Below are 18,623 nucleotides of genomic sequence, written 5' to 3' on the forward strand. Positions count from 1 at the left end.
TCTCTAGAGGCTTCCTTAGGTTTCACAGAAGACACCTACTCTGTGGGCAGCCACACAGCTCTCCTCCTGAGAACAAAGCACTTTCACTTTGTTTTTTTTTCTGGAAATTTTCATAGACTTTACACAATATAGAGGGCTAACAGTTAAGAGCTTTGAATCCTGCAGAAACACTGCCCTTTTCCCTTCCAGATGATGTCTGAAGAATTCACCTGCTTGTGGATAAATTGGGAAAGAGTCCCATCATGGCAAGCCTTCAATTTCTGGCAGTCCGATGCTTTTGGTAAACCAGAGCACCTATGTATATTATAGCTGCAGAAGGAAATTACACAGTACTCTCCTTCGTGGTCTCCAGAAAACCTGATTCCCTGCTGCTTTTTGTAGCTAACTTCGCAGAATCCCCTGCTGCAGGCACTGTGCAGTCTCTGGCTCCTTCTCAGTCTGCTGGTGCAGAAGAGATCCGGGGACCACAGTGAAGGCAAGCACTTGAGTGATTTACCAGGGACAGCAATGCAGAAGAAGCAAGTGCCCACAGTGCCAGCTTGCGTGCATGCCCCTTCTGAAGCAACCCGAAGAGATCACGGTAGCCAAGACACTCCTAGTCCTCCTCAGAACAGTGCTGTTCCTGGGGTCTGCTGAGCACCAGGGGGGATGGTCTTCCTCTCTGCAGGGCACTCACCAGCCAGCACCAGGGAAGCAGTGCAGGACATGCTTGGGAGGCAATTTTCAGTTTCAGAAGCTAATGTACCTAGTGTTTCAGATATTTTATGCCGCTTTCCAAATGCCACAGCATACATACATCCCACCTATGTATCAGCTTTGAGAGACTCTGAGAATTTAAGTGTCCTGCCTGCACAATGAAGCACAGGAGGAACCTATTCAGTTGAATAGGTGCTGCTTTGTGGTTTGTTTTTTTTTTTTAAAGGCACAATTAAGTCAAGAAAAGAAAACAAAAAGAAGAGCAACACAGCAAGCCAAAGTAAGCAGAGATTTGAGGGAAAATATTTAAAATACAGATTTACAGTCTAACATTACAAATGTTACTTGGGTACAGAACATTAAAATGTGTGCTTTTAACCATGTTTTGGTTGCTTCACAGCCCAGTTCACAGTAACGGGTAATACAGTTACTGTTAGTTTGGGTCTTTCACAGCTGTTTACATAGCAGTGCTGTCAAACTCAATTCAGTGAGGTCTCAAAGAAAACTCGATGCTATTAGACTCCCTTCTGTGGGAAAGCCAGTACCCAGCTTCCCTGGATGCCATATACCAAACCGTTCACATGCTCAGGAGGTACAAGACACACCTCAGAGTGCTGTGGCCAGAGTAAGCCCTGATTCACTGGCAGGAGGTTACAACTTCTGATGAGAGAATTTACTAATTCAGTGATCGGCTGATCTAGGCATGAAAATAGCAGCTCCTGGGTAAGCTGGTATTTCAGATTCCCTAGCAGTTTCTTCCAGTGCAACACATTAAACTATGGCCCTACTAACATGGTAGGTCAAGTAGCAACATAAAACAGTCCTGCATGGCAGCCACACCTGAGTTAACTTGTAGTTTGCATAGATTTTCATTGCAACAAGGTTGATACTCCCAATTTAGAGGTTGAGTTTTACTTCCTGCTTATGAAATCTGTACATACCAAAGAAAATTAAACAGAACATTTAATCGTATCCTAACTACATCAGCTCAGTAAATAGGGCCATGACAAAAATAACTCAAGAGATACACTATCAGAAGACTGCTGGCAGGTCAACTGGCAAGCACATCAAACCCTAAGCATAGAGATTACCTTTATATGATAATCGGATGTGGCTGATAACGGGAGCAGTTCAGGAACTGACCTGCAAGCAGATCTGGCACTTCTGCTTTAGTGGCCAAAAGGCAACACAGCTAGATACTGGTGGTAAAAACTAGGGCCATCTCATCTGATGTCCTATCACATGCCTACCAGGCACACTCATTCTTGGTTCCTTACAGGACTTAACCCTCCTCTCTTCTCTGTTCAAAGAAACTAGGTGTGAATTGCAGAATGCTCCCATCCTTGCTGTTACTTCAACAAACCCGATATGCACAGGGACACTGTGCAGAGAGCATTCTGATCAGGAAAAAGTCAGCTTTAGGCACAGGCAATAGCAACTGGAAAGAAGCATAAAAGCAGTAGGATAGCAGCAGGAGAACATTCCTTCCCACTCCTGGAGGAAGAGAGAAGTAGAACATACAAGACATCAACACTTCAGTTAAAAAACACCATACAAACTTCGTATACTCAGCTGTCCCCACAACATGCTCTTCTCTCCATTTTGCTATTTCTTCATGCCTAGTTTTATAACTGGGACCGCATGATCTTTGGGACAACAGCGTCATTTTTAGCTGGGCACTACTACAATATGAGTGCTTATTAAAATCAGTAGTATCCCTCATATGTTTGTTAAAAAGTCTGGATATAATTTTGTGGTGAAAGGGTGGAACTTGCATCAACAAACCACCAGAAGCAACTACCAGATACGGCTTGTGAAGTCAATGTGTAACCCTGTGCAAGCTGACTTCTGCAGCACTGCTGCAGGCATCTTATGAGAAGTTGTTTAAATTCTGTCTTCGTCTAAAAACCTGCCTGTTGACACAACCAGTCCTTTGAGCTTCTAGAGAAAGTACCTCAGATCACAGAATCTATTTACCCTGTTTGACAAGAAGCAGGCTCAAGACAGGATACAAATGGGTAAATTGTACATGGTGCTGACAAATTTCTCAGGTTTTCAGATGTCCTACTATAATAAGAATTTCAAATGTTTCTTTTTCTTTACAGAAGACAGAAGCACTTTTATTCACATTTAACAGATACGGGTTTCACTTGCTTACAGCATAAGGAATATAAATAGAACAGGAGACTTCTATGGTTTAGGTTTTAGTTGCTTTTTCTCTAGATCTAAAAAATGTTTACCATTCATTATCATTTTTCTCAAAATACCTTTAGAGTCACATACAGTTTTTAGGTAGTGGTTGTATTATTGGTCATACCTCGTAACCTCTTTAGTTAAAGAGACTATCTGCTCAATACGTAACTGCACAAATCTGAAGTCTGCTGCTCAGGCTGAGCATCAAACCATAAAATCACAATGCAATCCATTTTACTGAAGCAGAGAGTTCAAATATTCTGCAGCTATGTGTTTCACTGGGGTTTAGTGAAGAAAACCACTGCCAAGAGACTGAGCTCTGAAGAATGTCGAGAAGATTCCTATATGTAATTACATTTTATTATTTTTAAAAATCATTCAACTGATTGAGCCAGAAAGCAGAGAACTTCAAGAAGCAGTTACTCCATTTTATTTCCTTTTTGTTAAGAAGACTATATTAGCAACCTATATGGATTATGCAGGACTGAACCATACCATTTGATGTTAAGTATCAAGTGTGTACATTTTTGCTTTCATACTAACTTTTAGTCTTATGGTCTAAATTGACAAACTTACAAACATGAGTGGTTCTCCTTCATTCAGTGGCACTAGCTGCATGTATAGAAGTGTAGTTCTAATGATGACTGTAAAGGCTTTACAGTTTCTAGCTCAATTAAACATAACTGACCCCTGAATGAAGGGAAAGGTCCTTCTGGAAGAATCAGAATCACTAAAATCTTAAAAGAAATGTGGTTACCTTGGAAACTAATGAAAACATATTAATATTTATAATAAAATTCATAATATCTATGTCAGTAAAAATACAGCTTTAGTCTTTTATTCTGTGCATATTTGACTACTTTCTGTATTTAAGCATAAAAAAGACTTGCAAATATTTAGGCTATAACACATTAGTTGCCTTATTTTCTAGAATTTTACAACAAATTAAATAATTTTCACTGCAGGCAGGCTGTCTGAAGGAAAATCCTGATAGTTTCAGTGCCGGCAGCTTATTGAAGGAAATCAAATAGACAGCAATAACTACCACACTTACATTTTAGAGCAAAAGCTCAAAGAGTTTCACATAGAGAGGTTAACTAAAAAGTACGTACTCAGAATGCCTAGTTACTGCAGCAGGCTAAATGACGCCAACATTCCCTGTTACTCTGAATACTCTAACAGGATTACTGTAATTCTAAAAAAAACCCCCAAATCCAAAAAAACCCACAACCCTGTAAAAGGAAGGAGACCTTTATCAACAGATGCACAATATTACGTGTTTAACCAGGCTAGTTCTGTTTTCAGTGCCTGCCCGCCTGCAACTTTCACAGATGCTGCTGAGAGGACTTAGATGTGAAGGACTGAATCCTACAGCAGTGTTACGCACTTTTCCTTACAGCCCTGCCCACAGCCTCAGGTGGCGATTTTGAGCAGACCATTACTAACCATTTTATTCACACCAGTCTACCATTACCTCAAGAGTGATGTGTATAGTTTCGTAAGTTCTATTTAGAGGGTGATTCAGGTGGTGATTATTGTTTAGAGAAGGGGCATGTGGTAGAGTAAAGAGGTTCTGGGAAGTATCTGTAATAACTGGAATATCCAATATGAGCAAAAGGCTAATTTCAGAGAATAAGTTTTCACAATACCAAGTATGTCGGGGCAATTTAAGTTAGTTTACGCTTATTTAAACAGTCTTAGACTAGATTCAACAAAACCTCTGGTAGATACCCATGGCACATCAACCAGAAGCAGGAGCTCTTGGCTTTGAGGGGAGCTCAGTGCTGCAGAAGGGGATTTACAGAATCTCTGATTCTGAGCCTGCCAGCTTTGAGTTGCCACAATTTAGCTCACTGAAAGCAGATGCAGATTTTAAATTGTATCCCACCCTAACACACTGCTCACTGCTGTCAGAAGGTGCATCTATGGAGTGGGGATTCTCTCTTCTGAAAACAAACTGCCAAATCACCTTTTTCAAAGCAGCAGTGGAGACGTGTATGAAGAAAGAACTGATGCATCCTGTAGGCTGAGTTTGTGCTCCAACTCATTAAGTTAAAGAGAGGCACCATAATATTTATTCCTTTTTGGGTTTGGTTTGTTTGTTTAAATAGAAAAAAAAAAAAAAAAAAAAAGAGCTAAACCTTTTATTGAGGTCCCCAGTCCTGCCAGCACATGTTCAATACCATTTGACAGTACTACACACATCTGTATTACTTAACTCTTTCAGTCCTGGTGACAAAACATGAACATAATGTTAAGATTCTGGCATCTAAATTCTGAATAAAACCTATTTCCAGTGTCTAAATAATTTACTGGATCTTTCTGCAAATGACTTGCTTTTGTTAACAAAGCAGTTCTACAGCATGGACCATGGAGCAGCCCACAATTACAACCAGTGACCACTTGCGAAAGTCAAAGTTAGAGCATCCAAATACCTTTTATTATAAATCACCAGTAATTATATATTTTTTACAAGTACTGCACGTATTTCCAATATATATAGCACATGTGAAAGGAGATTATTTATAAGATGAGATTTCAACAGCAGGGCTTTTCAGAACATCTGGCATCTTGCTATTACACAAAACCTGAACATGCCTTCTAGCACAAGAGTGGAAGGAAGTATTCCACCTGTTTCATCAAGAAAGAAATTGTTCCCCCTCATAAGCTTTTGGCACCTCTGAAGATCTCTTCTCACAGATTTCTGCAATTTCCTTAAAAGAAAGGAAAAAGCGACCCACATTTAATGTAGCTATTGTTTACTTTATTACTCTTCTGTAGTGGAAAATACATAATGTTCATGTCCCATCTCATCCACCCCCCAAAAATAACAGCTACAGTGCCTTGGTACATTAAGCACATTCTGGAAATGCTATCCCTTTGTACACCCCAGGCCAGCCAGAAGCAGGAAACCGCATGGCAGTTTGCAGTGTTCTTCTAGTTAGTGCTCTTTATAATAGGCCCTTTGCTTCTAAATGCCAAGGACTCCAAGGAGTTGATTGTATCTCTGTAATACTCTTAGAAGCATTTGTATCAAGTACAGGCAGAACTGGTGTGAAGTTATCAGCGAGTCAACACGCAAGGGAAAGGGATGATTAGGAAACCTCTGTGTCCTGTGATTGTGGAATAAGGTTTTTGAAAGCTCCTACACACATAATTTTCAGTAAGTATTTAGAATTTAAGCACTATGGACTTTCAAGGTGAGGCAAAGGAATCATTACACAGCAAAAGAGAACATGCAGGGAGGTATGTGAGCTAGCTGTAACTAATCTACCACCAGACCTGAACACAGTGAACTTGAATCAGCTTTGAAAAACAGCCACTGTTAAAATCACTCTAATATCTGCGCACAACCACAGCCTGTGAACGAGCCAGTTCACCTGCAGTTTGCTTGTGACCATGCACTACATTCCCTTATGCAAAAACGAAGCAAGTGTTCCCTCATATTTCCAAGTAGCATTAGAAAATGGGATGGCTTAACTCTTCAAGTCTGAAGTTCCAGAGGAAAAATTACTGCAACTACCACAATACTGTTCAAAGTCACCCAAAATAATTATTTTTCTTCACATCTATTATATGCCCAAATATAGATTCAACCAAGTAACACAGGTAGCTAATTTTACATTTAAAAAAATCAAACTAGGATAAACTCTGATTTCCTAGTCACACACTGAGGAGCTAGTTATAACAGGGAAGACGACAAGTAGTATGTGACAGAAATGAAATGAACAAAAGAAGAAAATAATTTCCCTGGGTTTTTTATCACAAATCTCTTCACAGCATAAATTCAAATTGACAGAACAAAGATTAAGGAGTATTTTTCCCCTGAGAAAATTATACTTCCTCATAATTGTAATGTCAAAATCCCTGACATCTGAGCCTACTTCATCTAACACAACTAAAACTTAAGAAAAAAAGGATACCCTGTAAGCCTGAGGTAAATAGTTTGAAGCAACTGGAGTCAAACGTTTAGCTGCGACTAGAATCTTCTCTTAGCAAGAACAGTGTCTGATGGTAGAGTACCAGGAGAAAAAACCTCTCAATTAACCATCATCCTTACATAAAGTACCTGGACATATTATGTAAGCAGAAGGAAAGGGCATGGAAGAGCACTGTAAAACTCCATGGCCCAGTATCTACCAAAACACAATTAAATGCAAAAAGGGAAAAGTATATAAAACTCATGCAGGTTAAAAAAAATAAATACAAAGAAGTGGTTTTAGAAAAAGTGATAAATACTATTTGTATCTTCAAATGTAAGAAATTATTCAAAATCAGGACAATTATATTAAGAATGGAATATACTAAAAATCTTAAGATATTAAAATTAAAATATATTTAAAAGACAATTCAGGAGATTGTAAAACTTACTGACCAAATACATGGAATCTGCGTTTTTAAGTGCATTCAAACTTGCCCTTTGACTCCTTAGCTTTTCCTACCTGACAAATGCTCGACTGTTTAGGACTTTCATAAAATATATGTAGCCAACTTCAAAACGTGAACATACATACTACTTCTAAACTGCAGACTGCATTAGATAAGGCTGACATAAAATTCAGATTGTTGTGACTTGCCAATTAAATAACACATGCTAGGCAAATCTCTACACAAAGCTTCTAATTTATGAACCCAAACAGCAGTTTCGGTTTATGTAGCTGATACTCAATTTTTAAAAATGCTAACAGACCTCGGTTTCAGTTTATTGGTTTTATTTTTCATATATTGGGCAAGAGGTTGGGGATGATCAGGACCAGCACCAAATGCAGACCCTCACCATACTAAATTTCCTCCAGAAATTTGGCCCCAGAGCCAAATCTGCAGCACAGCAGAACTACAGCTGATACCCCAGATAAACTGGAGTCATGAAGGACTTCATTTTCACCTTCCGAATGACAGCCAAAGGCAGACATAACAAAAATGAAGATTACGCAAATATATATTTTGCAATAACTGAAAAAGTAAGAGCACAAAGCTTACACACCTAATGTAGCTATTTTTGCTGCCTCACACCACAGTTGAACGTAAGAGTCCAAAATTAGGCATCCATCCCAATTTGAAAGTGGCATCCCTCAGGCTTAGCAGGCATCACTTAATTTCTGCCACAATAACACACAGGACTTTGTAGTATACTATACAAGACATATGCCTGGAGACAGCTGTGCACTGAAATCTCTAATTTGATGAGCCAGGGTAAACCACCTTCATGGAGCCAGTATAACTGCAGAAAAATTTCACCGGACTTCTTTCAAAAGTTTACTACACAAAAGTGATTCACTTCACTATGTTCTCCAGTTTCTTTTCAATCTTTGCACTGCAGCAATCCCCAAATTTCTATCACTCCCCCAAGACCTTTATTTCATTATTTCTACCATTGCAAATACATGGCAAGTTATGATTATCTTAACCTCTCTGCATGCCCCACAGCAGCTAACAGTTTCACAAAGCACCAACATGAGCGGGGTACTGACAAGAGTTGCTGCTGCAAGCTGCACTTTCCGAGTTCATTCCATGCAAGCCCTTGGAGGCTGCTCAGCTACCATCTGAGCTTGGAGGTTTGCCTCACATGCAGCTCTGCACATTCCCACTCAGCTCCCATACCATCCAGTACTCTCCCACTCCTGAGCTACCAGACTGGGAGGAGAGCTCAGGAAACTCAAGCACAGGTTCATAAAATCAGGCTCATGCCAAAATGCAACTGCCAGCACTTTCTTTCCAAACACAGCTAGAGAAGGGTGAAAAGTGACTTCTTTTGACCTTCTGGTTATGGCATTTGCCAGGGAAATGGGTCCTCACCTTGGGGGACTCAGACCCCGTCCCTCACATCTACCGACAGAAAGCACCTGGAAGACCTTCATCCTGCCTTGCTGAAGTCTGGTTATGATGCCTCCTTCACTGTGGAGAGGGGAGAACCAGGTTCCTAAGAGATGATAACCTGCCTCATCAACAGCAACGAGAAGTATCTCCCTGTGAGTATGCTGCAGCTTGGCCATTATTGACTTGGACTGCCTCTTGTGCTTCCCACCTCCACCTTGGGCCCTCCTGAATTACCTGTTGGATGGCTGAACAGCTTCAAAAGGGAAAGCAGGGAGCAAAGGTAACCTTGCCTGGGAAAGCTTCTGTCCTAGGAATAGAAATGGGCAGCAACCCTCACCTCCACTGCAGATTGGCCAGTAGCTAGAAGACTATCTATCCCAAGCTCAGACACAGAGCTCTCCTCACAGATTTCCTAGGAAGCCAAGACATGAAGCACAGCCCAGGCTCTACTCCACTGAAAAGCACTGTCAAGAGTTCAGCAGCATTGTCTCCTCAAAGTTCTGATATGCTCGAACCCCAAGTAGTTTTCAACCTAGTGGAGACACAGCAATTCCAAGCCTCAATATCAATCCAGAAAGCACACTGCATTGTTCAACAGGGATCTCTTGTCCTTCCTAAAATTAAGAAATACTACAGCTCTGCTAAACAACACCGAGGTAGCTTCTGATTCTCACAGCCCTTCCACAGTTCCGTAATGACAATGAAAACCAGAATTTCGTAACGTCTTTAATGAAAGCACCACTTCCAAAACCTGCTATTCAGCAGGAAGTGGGGGTAGGGAGGACAGCTGACACAAGCAGTGAGCAAAATCCAGGCACATTAATTCACTCATGGATTTTAATTGTCAAAACCTTTCAGATGGAAAATGATCCTTTAGGAAGAAGTCCGAGTGATGATTTCTTTATTATTTCTTCACTGCCACTCAATACAAAATATCAAACACAACTACAAAAAAAAAAAAGTTAAAGAACACTTAGTCCTCATCTGATCTGAAATGTGCACAAACCCAATAGGCATTAATTTCATCACCCTGACAGCAACTGGGATAAAATTCTAAGGGTCACAGAAGGAAGACAGCATTCATCATACTGAATTACTAGTCCTTTCAGCCCTTCAAACATCCTAATCACAGGCATATTTGCAGTCATTTTGGTTTTTGCATCCTATTAAGATGCAACTGTTTATTATCTGTATGAAATGTAAGCGATCAGACTTCCCTAACACAGTAAAGACAAAAGCAGTAACACAACCACAGCTCACAGCCTACTTGAAGATTTAGAAACCTGGGGCCAAATGAACTATTAGTACAAGCAAATGCAAGTCTCTGAAGTGCTTGAATTGCACCTGTTTCTGTCAGTGACTGCTTTGGCTCATCGCTGATGAAATTAACATCCCCTCCATAAGACTTTCTACTTACTTTACACAGAGTTCAAGCATCTTGTATACATTCTTCCTAGAAAACAGCACTGTAGCACTTCTGCAGCTTGTAGCAGGACAGGTGGGAAGCAACACAACAGCATTTGCATTAAAAGCAACACAGGGCCAAAGCAGGGACATTTTCTCTATGCCAATTCCCAACAGACTACATTTACAGAATTTCATTACTAAGAGTTTATAACCCTGGAGATTGTCAAAGAGCACTGTGACAATGCCACATGTGGATTACTTCTATGTATTTATAGCTCCTTAATAAAATTCATGGATATCTGCTAACCTGCAATTGCACTAACGAACTTACAGAGCATTATAGGACTTCACTTTATAGTCATACTGGCTTTGTCCAGTTTACCTCACTGACAGTACTGGCTATGAGCTGCTTTTTGTACTCTACATACTTGATCTTTGATCTTCTACAACCAGCTCTTGCACGACAGTCAGCAAAAGGGCTATTTTTGGCAATTCATTAACAGAATTCTAATATTATTGGAAAACCTAAACTGATTCTATCTTAGCTGAAGTTCTCTTAGGCTTTGTAAAACAAATTATCTTGGTGGAAAAAAACAGGTCTGACCCAAAATTTTAACAGGGGAAGTATGAGCCACTCTCTAGAACATAAATACTCAGCAAGGGTTCACAGCAATTATAGTTCTGTAATTATTTTAGATCTCAAGTCAAATACTTAAGAGAAAGGGAATTATTAGTCTTTCAAGATTTTCTGTCATGCAGATGAGGTTATCACCTTATTTAGTTACATTTCACAACTGAAAAGAATTTGCTAAAGATAAAATGCCTTCCCAGCATGAACCAGAGCTTTTGTTTTCATAAACTTGGTTAAAAATGCTCAAGTCAAGAAGAACAAAAAAAAGAAGAAAAATACAATTGTGCATATGGTCATGAGCAGGAGACAGATTTACATATTTGATGGCCTAACAGCAGATGACTTACAGATATACATCACTTCCTGACAGCTAAATACAACATAAATATAGATACATTAGTATTTCATTCAGTCAAAAAATAATCTACATTTATGACCAAACCCAACTTTATTCTATGAAGGCCCCACTCACATTACTGGGAATTTCAGCAAAATTATTATTTTAAGATCAGACTTCTCAAAGTCACAACTGCCATCATATTGAAAAAACACAAATATTCTAAGCGTAACAAACCAAAGAACGCCAACTACCTAACACTGAAGACTTTTTATGTATGGTAAGATGGTGGCAGTCACTTAAGGCTTTGGTTCGTAAGTCAGTTAAGCAACTGTATAATCCCAATGACTTCAGTGAGACTCCGCAAGAAGTTCCAGTATTCTGATCTCTGAGGTTGTTGGCCTCCATTTATCCAGTTATAAAAAAAATCCCAATATACTTCAGTCAACTGAATAACAGACCTGGAGGAGATGCTGAATGCCTCCCTCCCATGGCTACTACGATGCCTTAATGCTGGTAAAGCCCTACAGCTGCCTTTATGAAACCACACAAGTTACTATTCTCGCACTATTTTGTGGGATTAAGTTATAAATTTAATGCTACTACACTTCTGTATCTAATTACATGCCTTAAAACAGCAAATTCACAGTAGCTCTCAGGTTACCATCCCAGTCTCAAAGTTGGACACGTGCTTAACTTTCCATTGAGTTTCAAGTTTTAAGTGCTCAGTGTTTGCAAGAGTAGGTCTGAAAGGATACCCTGTTTCTTCTCCTTAAACAAGTGGGGGATATCTTCTAATTAAACAACACATGAATTTTAAGGATCCTGCCTCTTACCTCTCTACACTTGTATCATATTTTCCAAGTTTTTATTTACTTTTCAGTCTCAGTTACCACTTTACTTATCCTGTGACAATATGCCACATTGATTTTGAGGACTCTTTTTGTTAGTTATCCTTTATTTCAGCTTTGCATGTATCATCTCCTCTTAACATAATTTGTTGCTTACTGTGACAAAGCATCTCTATTTTAATACTGTCCTAAAAGACCACCTGTACCATTTCCTACCATTTTTTTTTGGTGTGTGGATGACGTTCTGTCAATGCAATAAAAACAGAGGTCAACAGATGATGGCTGCCTTTTTGTTTCTTTTTGTTAGCATTTTCCCTTCTGTACCTTTATGTACATTTTTTTGATAAAACTTCTCATCAGAAGTTCAAAGTGGTTGCTACTCTGTGCACACTATGGGAAATTAGAGAAATTTTTCTATTAGAACTTACATCTCGAGTTTTGGCTCTCCTCCTTAGAGTGGGTTGAATCAAACTACTATACTGCTGCTTTCAGCAGCTAATGACCAAGACGTGATATTACACATCAAGATACCTGCATTAACGATGGTACATAAAAAAGAAGGCAGATAAAACATCAAGCACTTACTCTCTGAACTACTGCTCTTTCCTACCTTTTTTATCTTTTTTCTTTTTTTAATTAAAAGAACAGATATGTACATTGCAACACCCATTAACTAATTTGGAAAAGAACAAGGGTGAAGTTACATGAGTTACAAGCTGGATCAAACACTAAAAATACCACTAAAAGAAAATCTCACTTCCATTTTGCATTTTTTTTATTTACCCTGATGTCAAACGGTGAAATTCTTCTATCTTTAGCTGGCTTTGGGGGTTTGTATGAGAGTCGGTATGAAGTGAGGCCTACAACCGCAGCTCAAGAACGGAAATTAAAGGAAACCCAGCCTGACCTTGTAATAAACACTTCATAAGACTGGATGAATGCTTTAGTGTGAATATGAAGAAGGGCATATTTGTACCTGCTCTGACACCTGCCAGTCAACATGCAAGCACTTGTTATTCTTTACTCTCAAGCACCTTCACCTGATACTAACTTCAAATACACTGCTGTATATTCAGACGACTTCTGAAAGTCAGGTTTAGTCGCAGTAAGCGCCTATCATTTACGTAATTATTTTTCCATGTAGAATTAAAAGCCTCCTTCTTTACTTTTAAAATTACCGACCGATATGTTACCTTTCAAACATTTAATGCTTTGTGAGACAAGTGAAGCATTATTATTCAAATGCAAATACCCCTCTGGTCACAGAAGAGAGGCCTCCAATTCCAACTGAGTAGCCTGCAACCTCGCACTTCAGCGTCTGAGCCACTGCATAATCACAATCCATGGCTGGCCCAAGAACAAGGGCCAAGGAGTGACAGGGGATGGAGTGCGTGAAAACTGAGAAGTTGTAATAATTTAGAGGTTAAGTAATCTATTTATTGATAGCTTGTACGTGGATTAAGTACAATTATAGTTGGTTAGAGCTTTCTCATCTGCTGCCAATTTAATACTACGGACGCACAAGCCAGGCCACAGGGTTCAAGTGTGCAAGGGAGGCTGCCATTCAATGCTGACAGAGCACGACCGCTGTCGCATCCTTTCCGTTTCCCCGACCTGCGAAATGAACACAACACCAGAACTCCATGAGAAGCATCACCAGAGGCGCAACAGCGGCTGCGAAGCGAGACCGTCCTCTGCGGCGGCGGCGCCCCCCGGGACGGGGCCAGGCCCGGTCCGTACCTGCCGGCGGCGGCTGCTTCCTCGCCGCCGACCTCGCATGGCGGCGGGCGGGCCCTGCGCGGCGCGCTGCCTCCGCCGGCCAGGGCGGCCCGAGGGGAGGGGAGGGAGGCGAGCCGGCAGCCCGGGGCCGACACCACCGACGGCCGCTGCCCAGCGGCTGCTGGCTCCCGGGGGGCACGCCAGGCCGGAGATCACCCCCCCCTCCCGGCTCACCTGCACACCCGTGTAGTTCTCGAAGAAGAAGAGCACCATGCTCTGGTAGATGGTGTACAGGCGGTCGTCCACCTCGCGGTAGAAGCGGGCGGGCAGCACGGCGGAGAGCAGGCGCCAGGCGCCCCAGGCCAGCACGTAGGTGGGCGCCGTGCCCATCATGACGGCGGCGGGCAGGACATAGCGCATGGAGTAGGTGTGCAGCACCAGCGACAGCAGCATCTTCCCGCTGCGGCCCCGGCCTCACCGGGACACCCACATGGGCAGCACACTCACACGCAGCCCGGCGGCCCCGCCGACCGCATCGCCCGCCGCGCCGGGCTGCCCCGCCAGGCGGGCGGGCGGGCAAGCAGCAGCGGCGACGGCCGCCGCCGGCAGGGAGACGGGGAGGGAGACGGGCACGGGAGCGGGCACCGGCTCCAGCTTACGGCTCCCCCCGCGCCGCCTCCACCACCATATTGCCCGGCCGGAGGAGGAGCCGCACCGGCAGGAAGGCGGCCCCTCGGCGGCCGCGGGGGGACTTCCGGGGCGGGCGGGGCGGCTGCGGCTCCGCCTCGACCGCGACCGGAGGGGCCGGGCCCCGCCCCGCCGCCGAGGCCGCCCGCCGCCGAGGCCGCCCGCTGCCCGTCACCCGCAGGCCCGGCCGCTGGCGGGGCTCCCCCGGGCAGACACGGGGCTGCGTCCCCGTCCCGCTGAACCGGCTACTGCAGCTCCCCGGGGCGGGGGGATGCGGGCTGCGCCCTCGTGCTCTGGTGGAGCTCGGGAGCATGCAAAATGGTAACTGATGAGCTGCAATTAGCGTTAATTTTAACCCAGCATCGGTTAGGAAAAAAATTAGTTCCCCCTCCACATCCCCCGCCTTCTGCCGTGAGTCCGAAGTGGAGCGCTAAGAAAACTGCGCTCCCTTTTGCCAGCTACCGCCACAGCGCTGGGCAGGCCCCGCTCCGCGCCCCAGCTGTGACACTGCGCTGTGACCCCCCGCTTCCCAAAGGCAGGTACTCGCCTGCCCCGCGCCGCTCCCAGTGCCCCAGCTGTCACACTGCGAGGTGACTCCCCCAGGTTCCCAAAGGCAGCCGCCCCCCCCCCCCCCCCCGCCCCCCGTGACTTGGTGACAGCAGCAGCTGCTCCAGCTGCTTTTGAGGAAAACGTGAGAAGTCTTGTAGAAAACAGCAGCGTAACAACCTTCCCAGAGGGAGCTGCTTATTGAGTTTGAGCCCATAGTGAAACATCCATTCCTTGTTTTTAAAAAAGTTGTATCCTGAAGCCTGTGAAGAGCTCATTGTTTTAAAAGAAGCGGATGCTCGGTACCTTCGGCTAAGTTCTGTTTCCTTTGCCAGGCTTTAATTGGGATGAGCTTTGTCCTTTGCTGTTGTTACCTTGTGCTATCTCTTTCTAAACGTGTGCTGAAAATAATTGTATCCTGAATAGTTCAGCACAATAAGGCTGGGGAGTGACACTGTGCTGCAGTACTGTAGCCATGTTCTCCTCCAGCCCCCTCGGGGGGCCTGAGCTCTGCAATGAGAACTCACTTTTGACATGCATCATAGCTTCTGTGTCCCCAATGAGACTCAATGGTTGTTGTTTCCTTTCCCCCTCCATGAAGGAGGGGGGCAGGAGATGTCACAGCAGCTCTTCTGTCAGGGCTTCCCCCATCCTGATCCCGATCCCATACTTCTGTCCTCGCTGAGTAGCTGCATACGCTGCCCTCAGCTCAGGACTACCAGCACAGAGGCACTTTCCCCACCGTGGCCCCTTTCAGCAGTGAATTTTTCTGCTCTAAACCAGGCAAAGCTAGGTTGGACAGAAAACTGGGGAGGAAGCTTTGTTTTGTGATGCCTATGACATGGCCACATGGAAAAGCAATTCATTCACCATGATACAGGCAGGAGAAAGCAGCCCAACACAACACAGAGAAGGTAAAACTGGTGCCAGCAGAGCAGAGCCAGGTATGCAGGAACCAGCGCTCTGCTGTGGCTGGAACATCGGGACGAGCTGGAGAGCGGATCGAGACCTGCTGCTCCGCACAGGCGACTGCAGTGAGAGGCTGGGATTCACAGCAGCTCGGTGTGCTTGGCTAGTGGGACTGCCACCAGCAGCGGGGAGTGTAGGTCAGCAGTCTGTAAAATAAACTGTGAATGGGGAATGGGAAATGGCAGCGGATTGGGGAAAATACAGCAAAACTAAGCTGACTGGATCTAAGGGCAGAGTGTGAGCTTGTGGGATGAGGGTAAAGACTCAGTCAACGGCCTCAAGAGGAGTTGCAATGGAAAGAATGTGAAGGGAATAAAAGATATCAAGGAATGAACCTGAGGCCTCTGATAAAACTGTATCGTTCCTTACAGGACTATGAATTCACTCATACTTTTGAAGAACCTGCACATTAAATAATTAAAAAAATATGTATTCTACATTCCACATTTTTAAGAACCCCTCTTTTATTACTCTAATATTTGAATTATAGTTTTTTCTTCCATTTGATGCTTTTTCACATTCTTAATCTGTTACCATCCCACACCACACAGACATGCACATGTTCACATACTTTGTTTCTGTATTTGATAATTTGTTATTTTCAACAGGCTCTTTTAATAAATTTCTTCACTTTGTTAAGTATATGTTATCAAATGTATAGATACTGCTTTAGTTTTTAGTCACACGGAAGGAACAGAGTCTAGTGTAGTATGGCTTAGGTCTTAATTTAGTAGTATAATTCTATCAGTATGATATGGTAATATGGTGTTGAAATGTCTGCAACTGAAGCTCAAACTTTTCAATTCAAGAAATGAGTATGCCACAGTGATCAGATCTGGGACAATGCCACAGAGTTTCAGCTTCTCTTGATTTATAGGCACTTTTAATCCTACATTATTGTTAATTGTGCTGCAGAAATTTGAATATTGGTCTTTCACACTCTAGACTACAGAGGAAAACTAAGAAAAATGCTCTATCTTTGCTACAATTTGTAATTTCTAGTCCTATGAAAGCACAGGCCCTAATTACACCTCCTTTAACTGATACATCAGCAGAATTGCTTCCTAGACATTTTACTTTCAGCTGGAAGAAGCAAAATCACCCCATCTAGGGCAATTGGGACACCATTTAGGAAATTAAAACTTTAAACCTGTTAAGGTATTGTTTTCTTCTATAGAACAGACTTGGAATTTAAAAGAATAAAAAAGCATCAGTCTGCCATGCCTAAGAAGCTCAGTCTGTTTGATGTGAGCATAATTATTTGGTGTGAACCTGCTTATGCTATTGTTAGGTTCTTCTGCCAGTGGCTGTAACCTCTAAAGTGGCCAAACTCACCAAAATCTGGAAAAGTATTAGATTTTCATCTTTTACTGAAAAATACCAGTGACTGTACCTCTAGAAGGAACCACAAACTGTGTTGCTGAGCACCAACAGTGAACCTTAAGGGATTTTCTCATACTGCTAGTCACAAAATGGTGTTTCACAATTCTGTCACCCAGTCACTGTAATTATCAGTTAGACTAAGCAAACCCAAATAACATTAGATGCAAATCAAACTGCCTTGAGGTTTAGAATCTAAACCTTTTACAGATGGTCTTATCTTCAACAATATCCTGGGAGATGATTATTGCTATTACTTCTGTTTATATACGTTGAGAAATGAGGCACCGATATTAAGGCCAAAGGACTAGATTAAATAAGGATTTAAGCAACTGAATTCCTGGAGTCCAGGACTCTGAGTGGATGCCTAGGCTTTCTATGCAGTGCGTATCGTACACAGAGCTAAGCAGTGCAGAACAGGATCCACAGCATTCATCGGTCTGAGCAGGAACTTGATTAAAATTAGCAGGCTGAATGTGTATTTGTGTAAGGTCGGGTGAAAGGAAATGCTGAGGATGGTGTTGTGGCCTACGTATGGTCTTGCAGGACCTTATTCTGGATTTCAGAAACACGTCTGTCAACTTGAGATTCACAACTCACGGATATCTCTCTGAGTCTGATAACACATTTTTTAAAATGTGTTCAGAGAAGACACCATCATCACCTCCTACTGCAGAGAACTGTATTAGACATGGATTCAGTTTGTTGAGGGCATCAGAGTCATACGTCCCATCACCAAGGTGGGTGACCTGCAGAGCAAGAATAGTGAGCATCTCTCATGCTGACGATCCATTCACTTAGCGATTGTTTAACGTAACATATAAAAATAATCAGATTAGATTACTGGTAGATTAGTTTAGATAGCAGACTAGTTTAGACAAGTAGGCTAGTTTAGATTACAGGTCTTCTAGCTTGTGCCTTTTCTCTAGCAGCAGCCACAACCTTCTGCATCTCACTGTGTTTCCTCTAGGAGGTAAAGGCTTCCTTGAATCGTGCAATCCTCTCCAACCTCAGGTGAGACCTGTAATAATTCCTGTCCCTTTCTGACTCTGGCCTTGCAGGGTTCCTTCTTGTGTCTCTCCCATTGGACTCCTTGCTTGCCCCTCATACAGAATATAAGGCTGTACAACATCTAGCTAGTCCACCTCAGAAACACATCTGCCTGCCTGTGCTTTGCTTGTTTCATTCCTCATTCTTATGTCCTGTCCATAGACTGTGTCTCTCTTACTACCTGAAAATGATGAGGAACACCAGTGGACCAGTGTTCTGAGCTAATTCCGTGTGCCATAAGAGGATTTTCCATCTTATGTCCCTGGGTGGCAGTGGGCATGGATGTGCTTATGGTGTGATTTATACAGTCTTCTACATCATACCTTTGCAGTGAAAGGGA

General features: G+C 42.8%; 1 protein-coding gene across 2 annotated transcripts in view; it reads right to left on the minus strand.

Annotated features, from left to right (window-relative positions):
- The window catches only part of AGPAT5 (1-acylglycerol-3-phosphate O-acyltransferase 5), a 60,454-nt gene extending 46,073 nt beyond the window's left edge, over positions 1-14,381 (minus strand). The window contains exon 1 of one of the 2 annotated variants that reach the window (XM_055713531.1): positions 13,886-14,376. In XM_055713531.1, coding sequence (XP_055569506.1) covers positions 13,886-14,104 — 219 coding nt within the window. In that variant the 5' untranslated portion in view covers positions 14,105-14,376. Of the gene's footprint in view, positions 1-13,885 lie in introns of both variants that reach the window. The other variant, XM_055713532.1, reaches the window with a different exon arrangement.
- Between the last annotated feature and the right edge of the window lie 4,242 nt (positions 14,382-18,623).

This window comes from Falco cherrug, chromosome 6 (genome assembly GCF_023634085.1).
Source record: "Falco cherrug isolate bFalChe1 chromosome 6, bFalChe1.pri, whole genome shotgun sequence".
In the NCBI taxonomy this organism is placed as follows: domain Eukaryota; kingdom Metazoa; phylum Chordata; class Aves; order Falconiformes; family Falconidae; genus Falco; species Falco cherrug.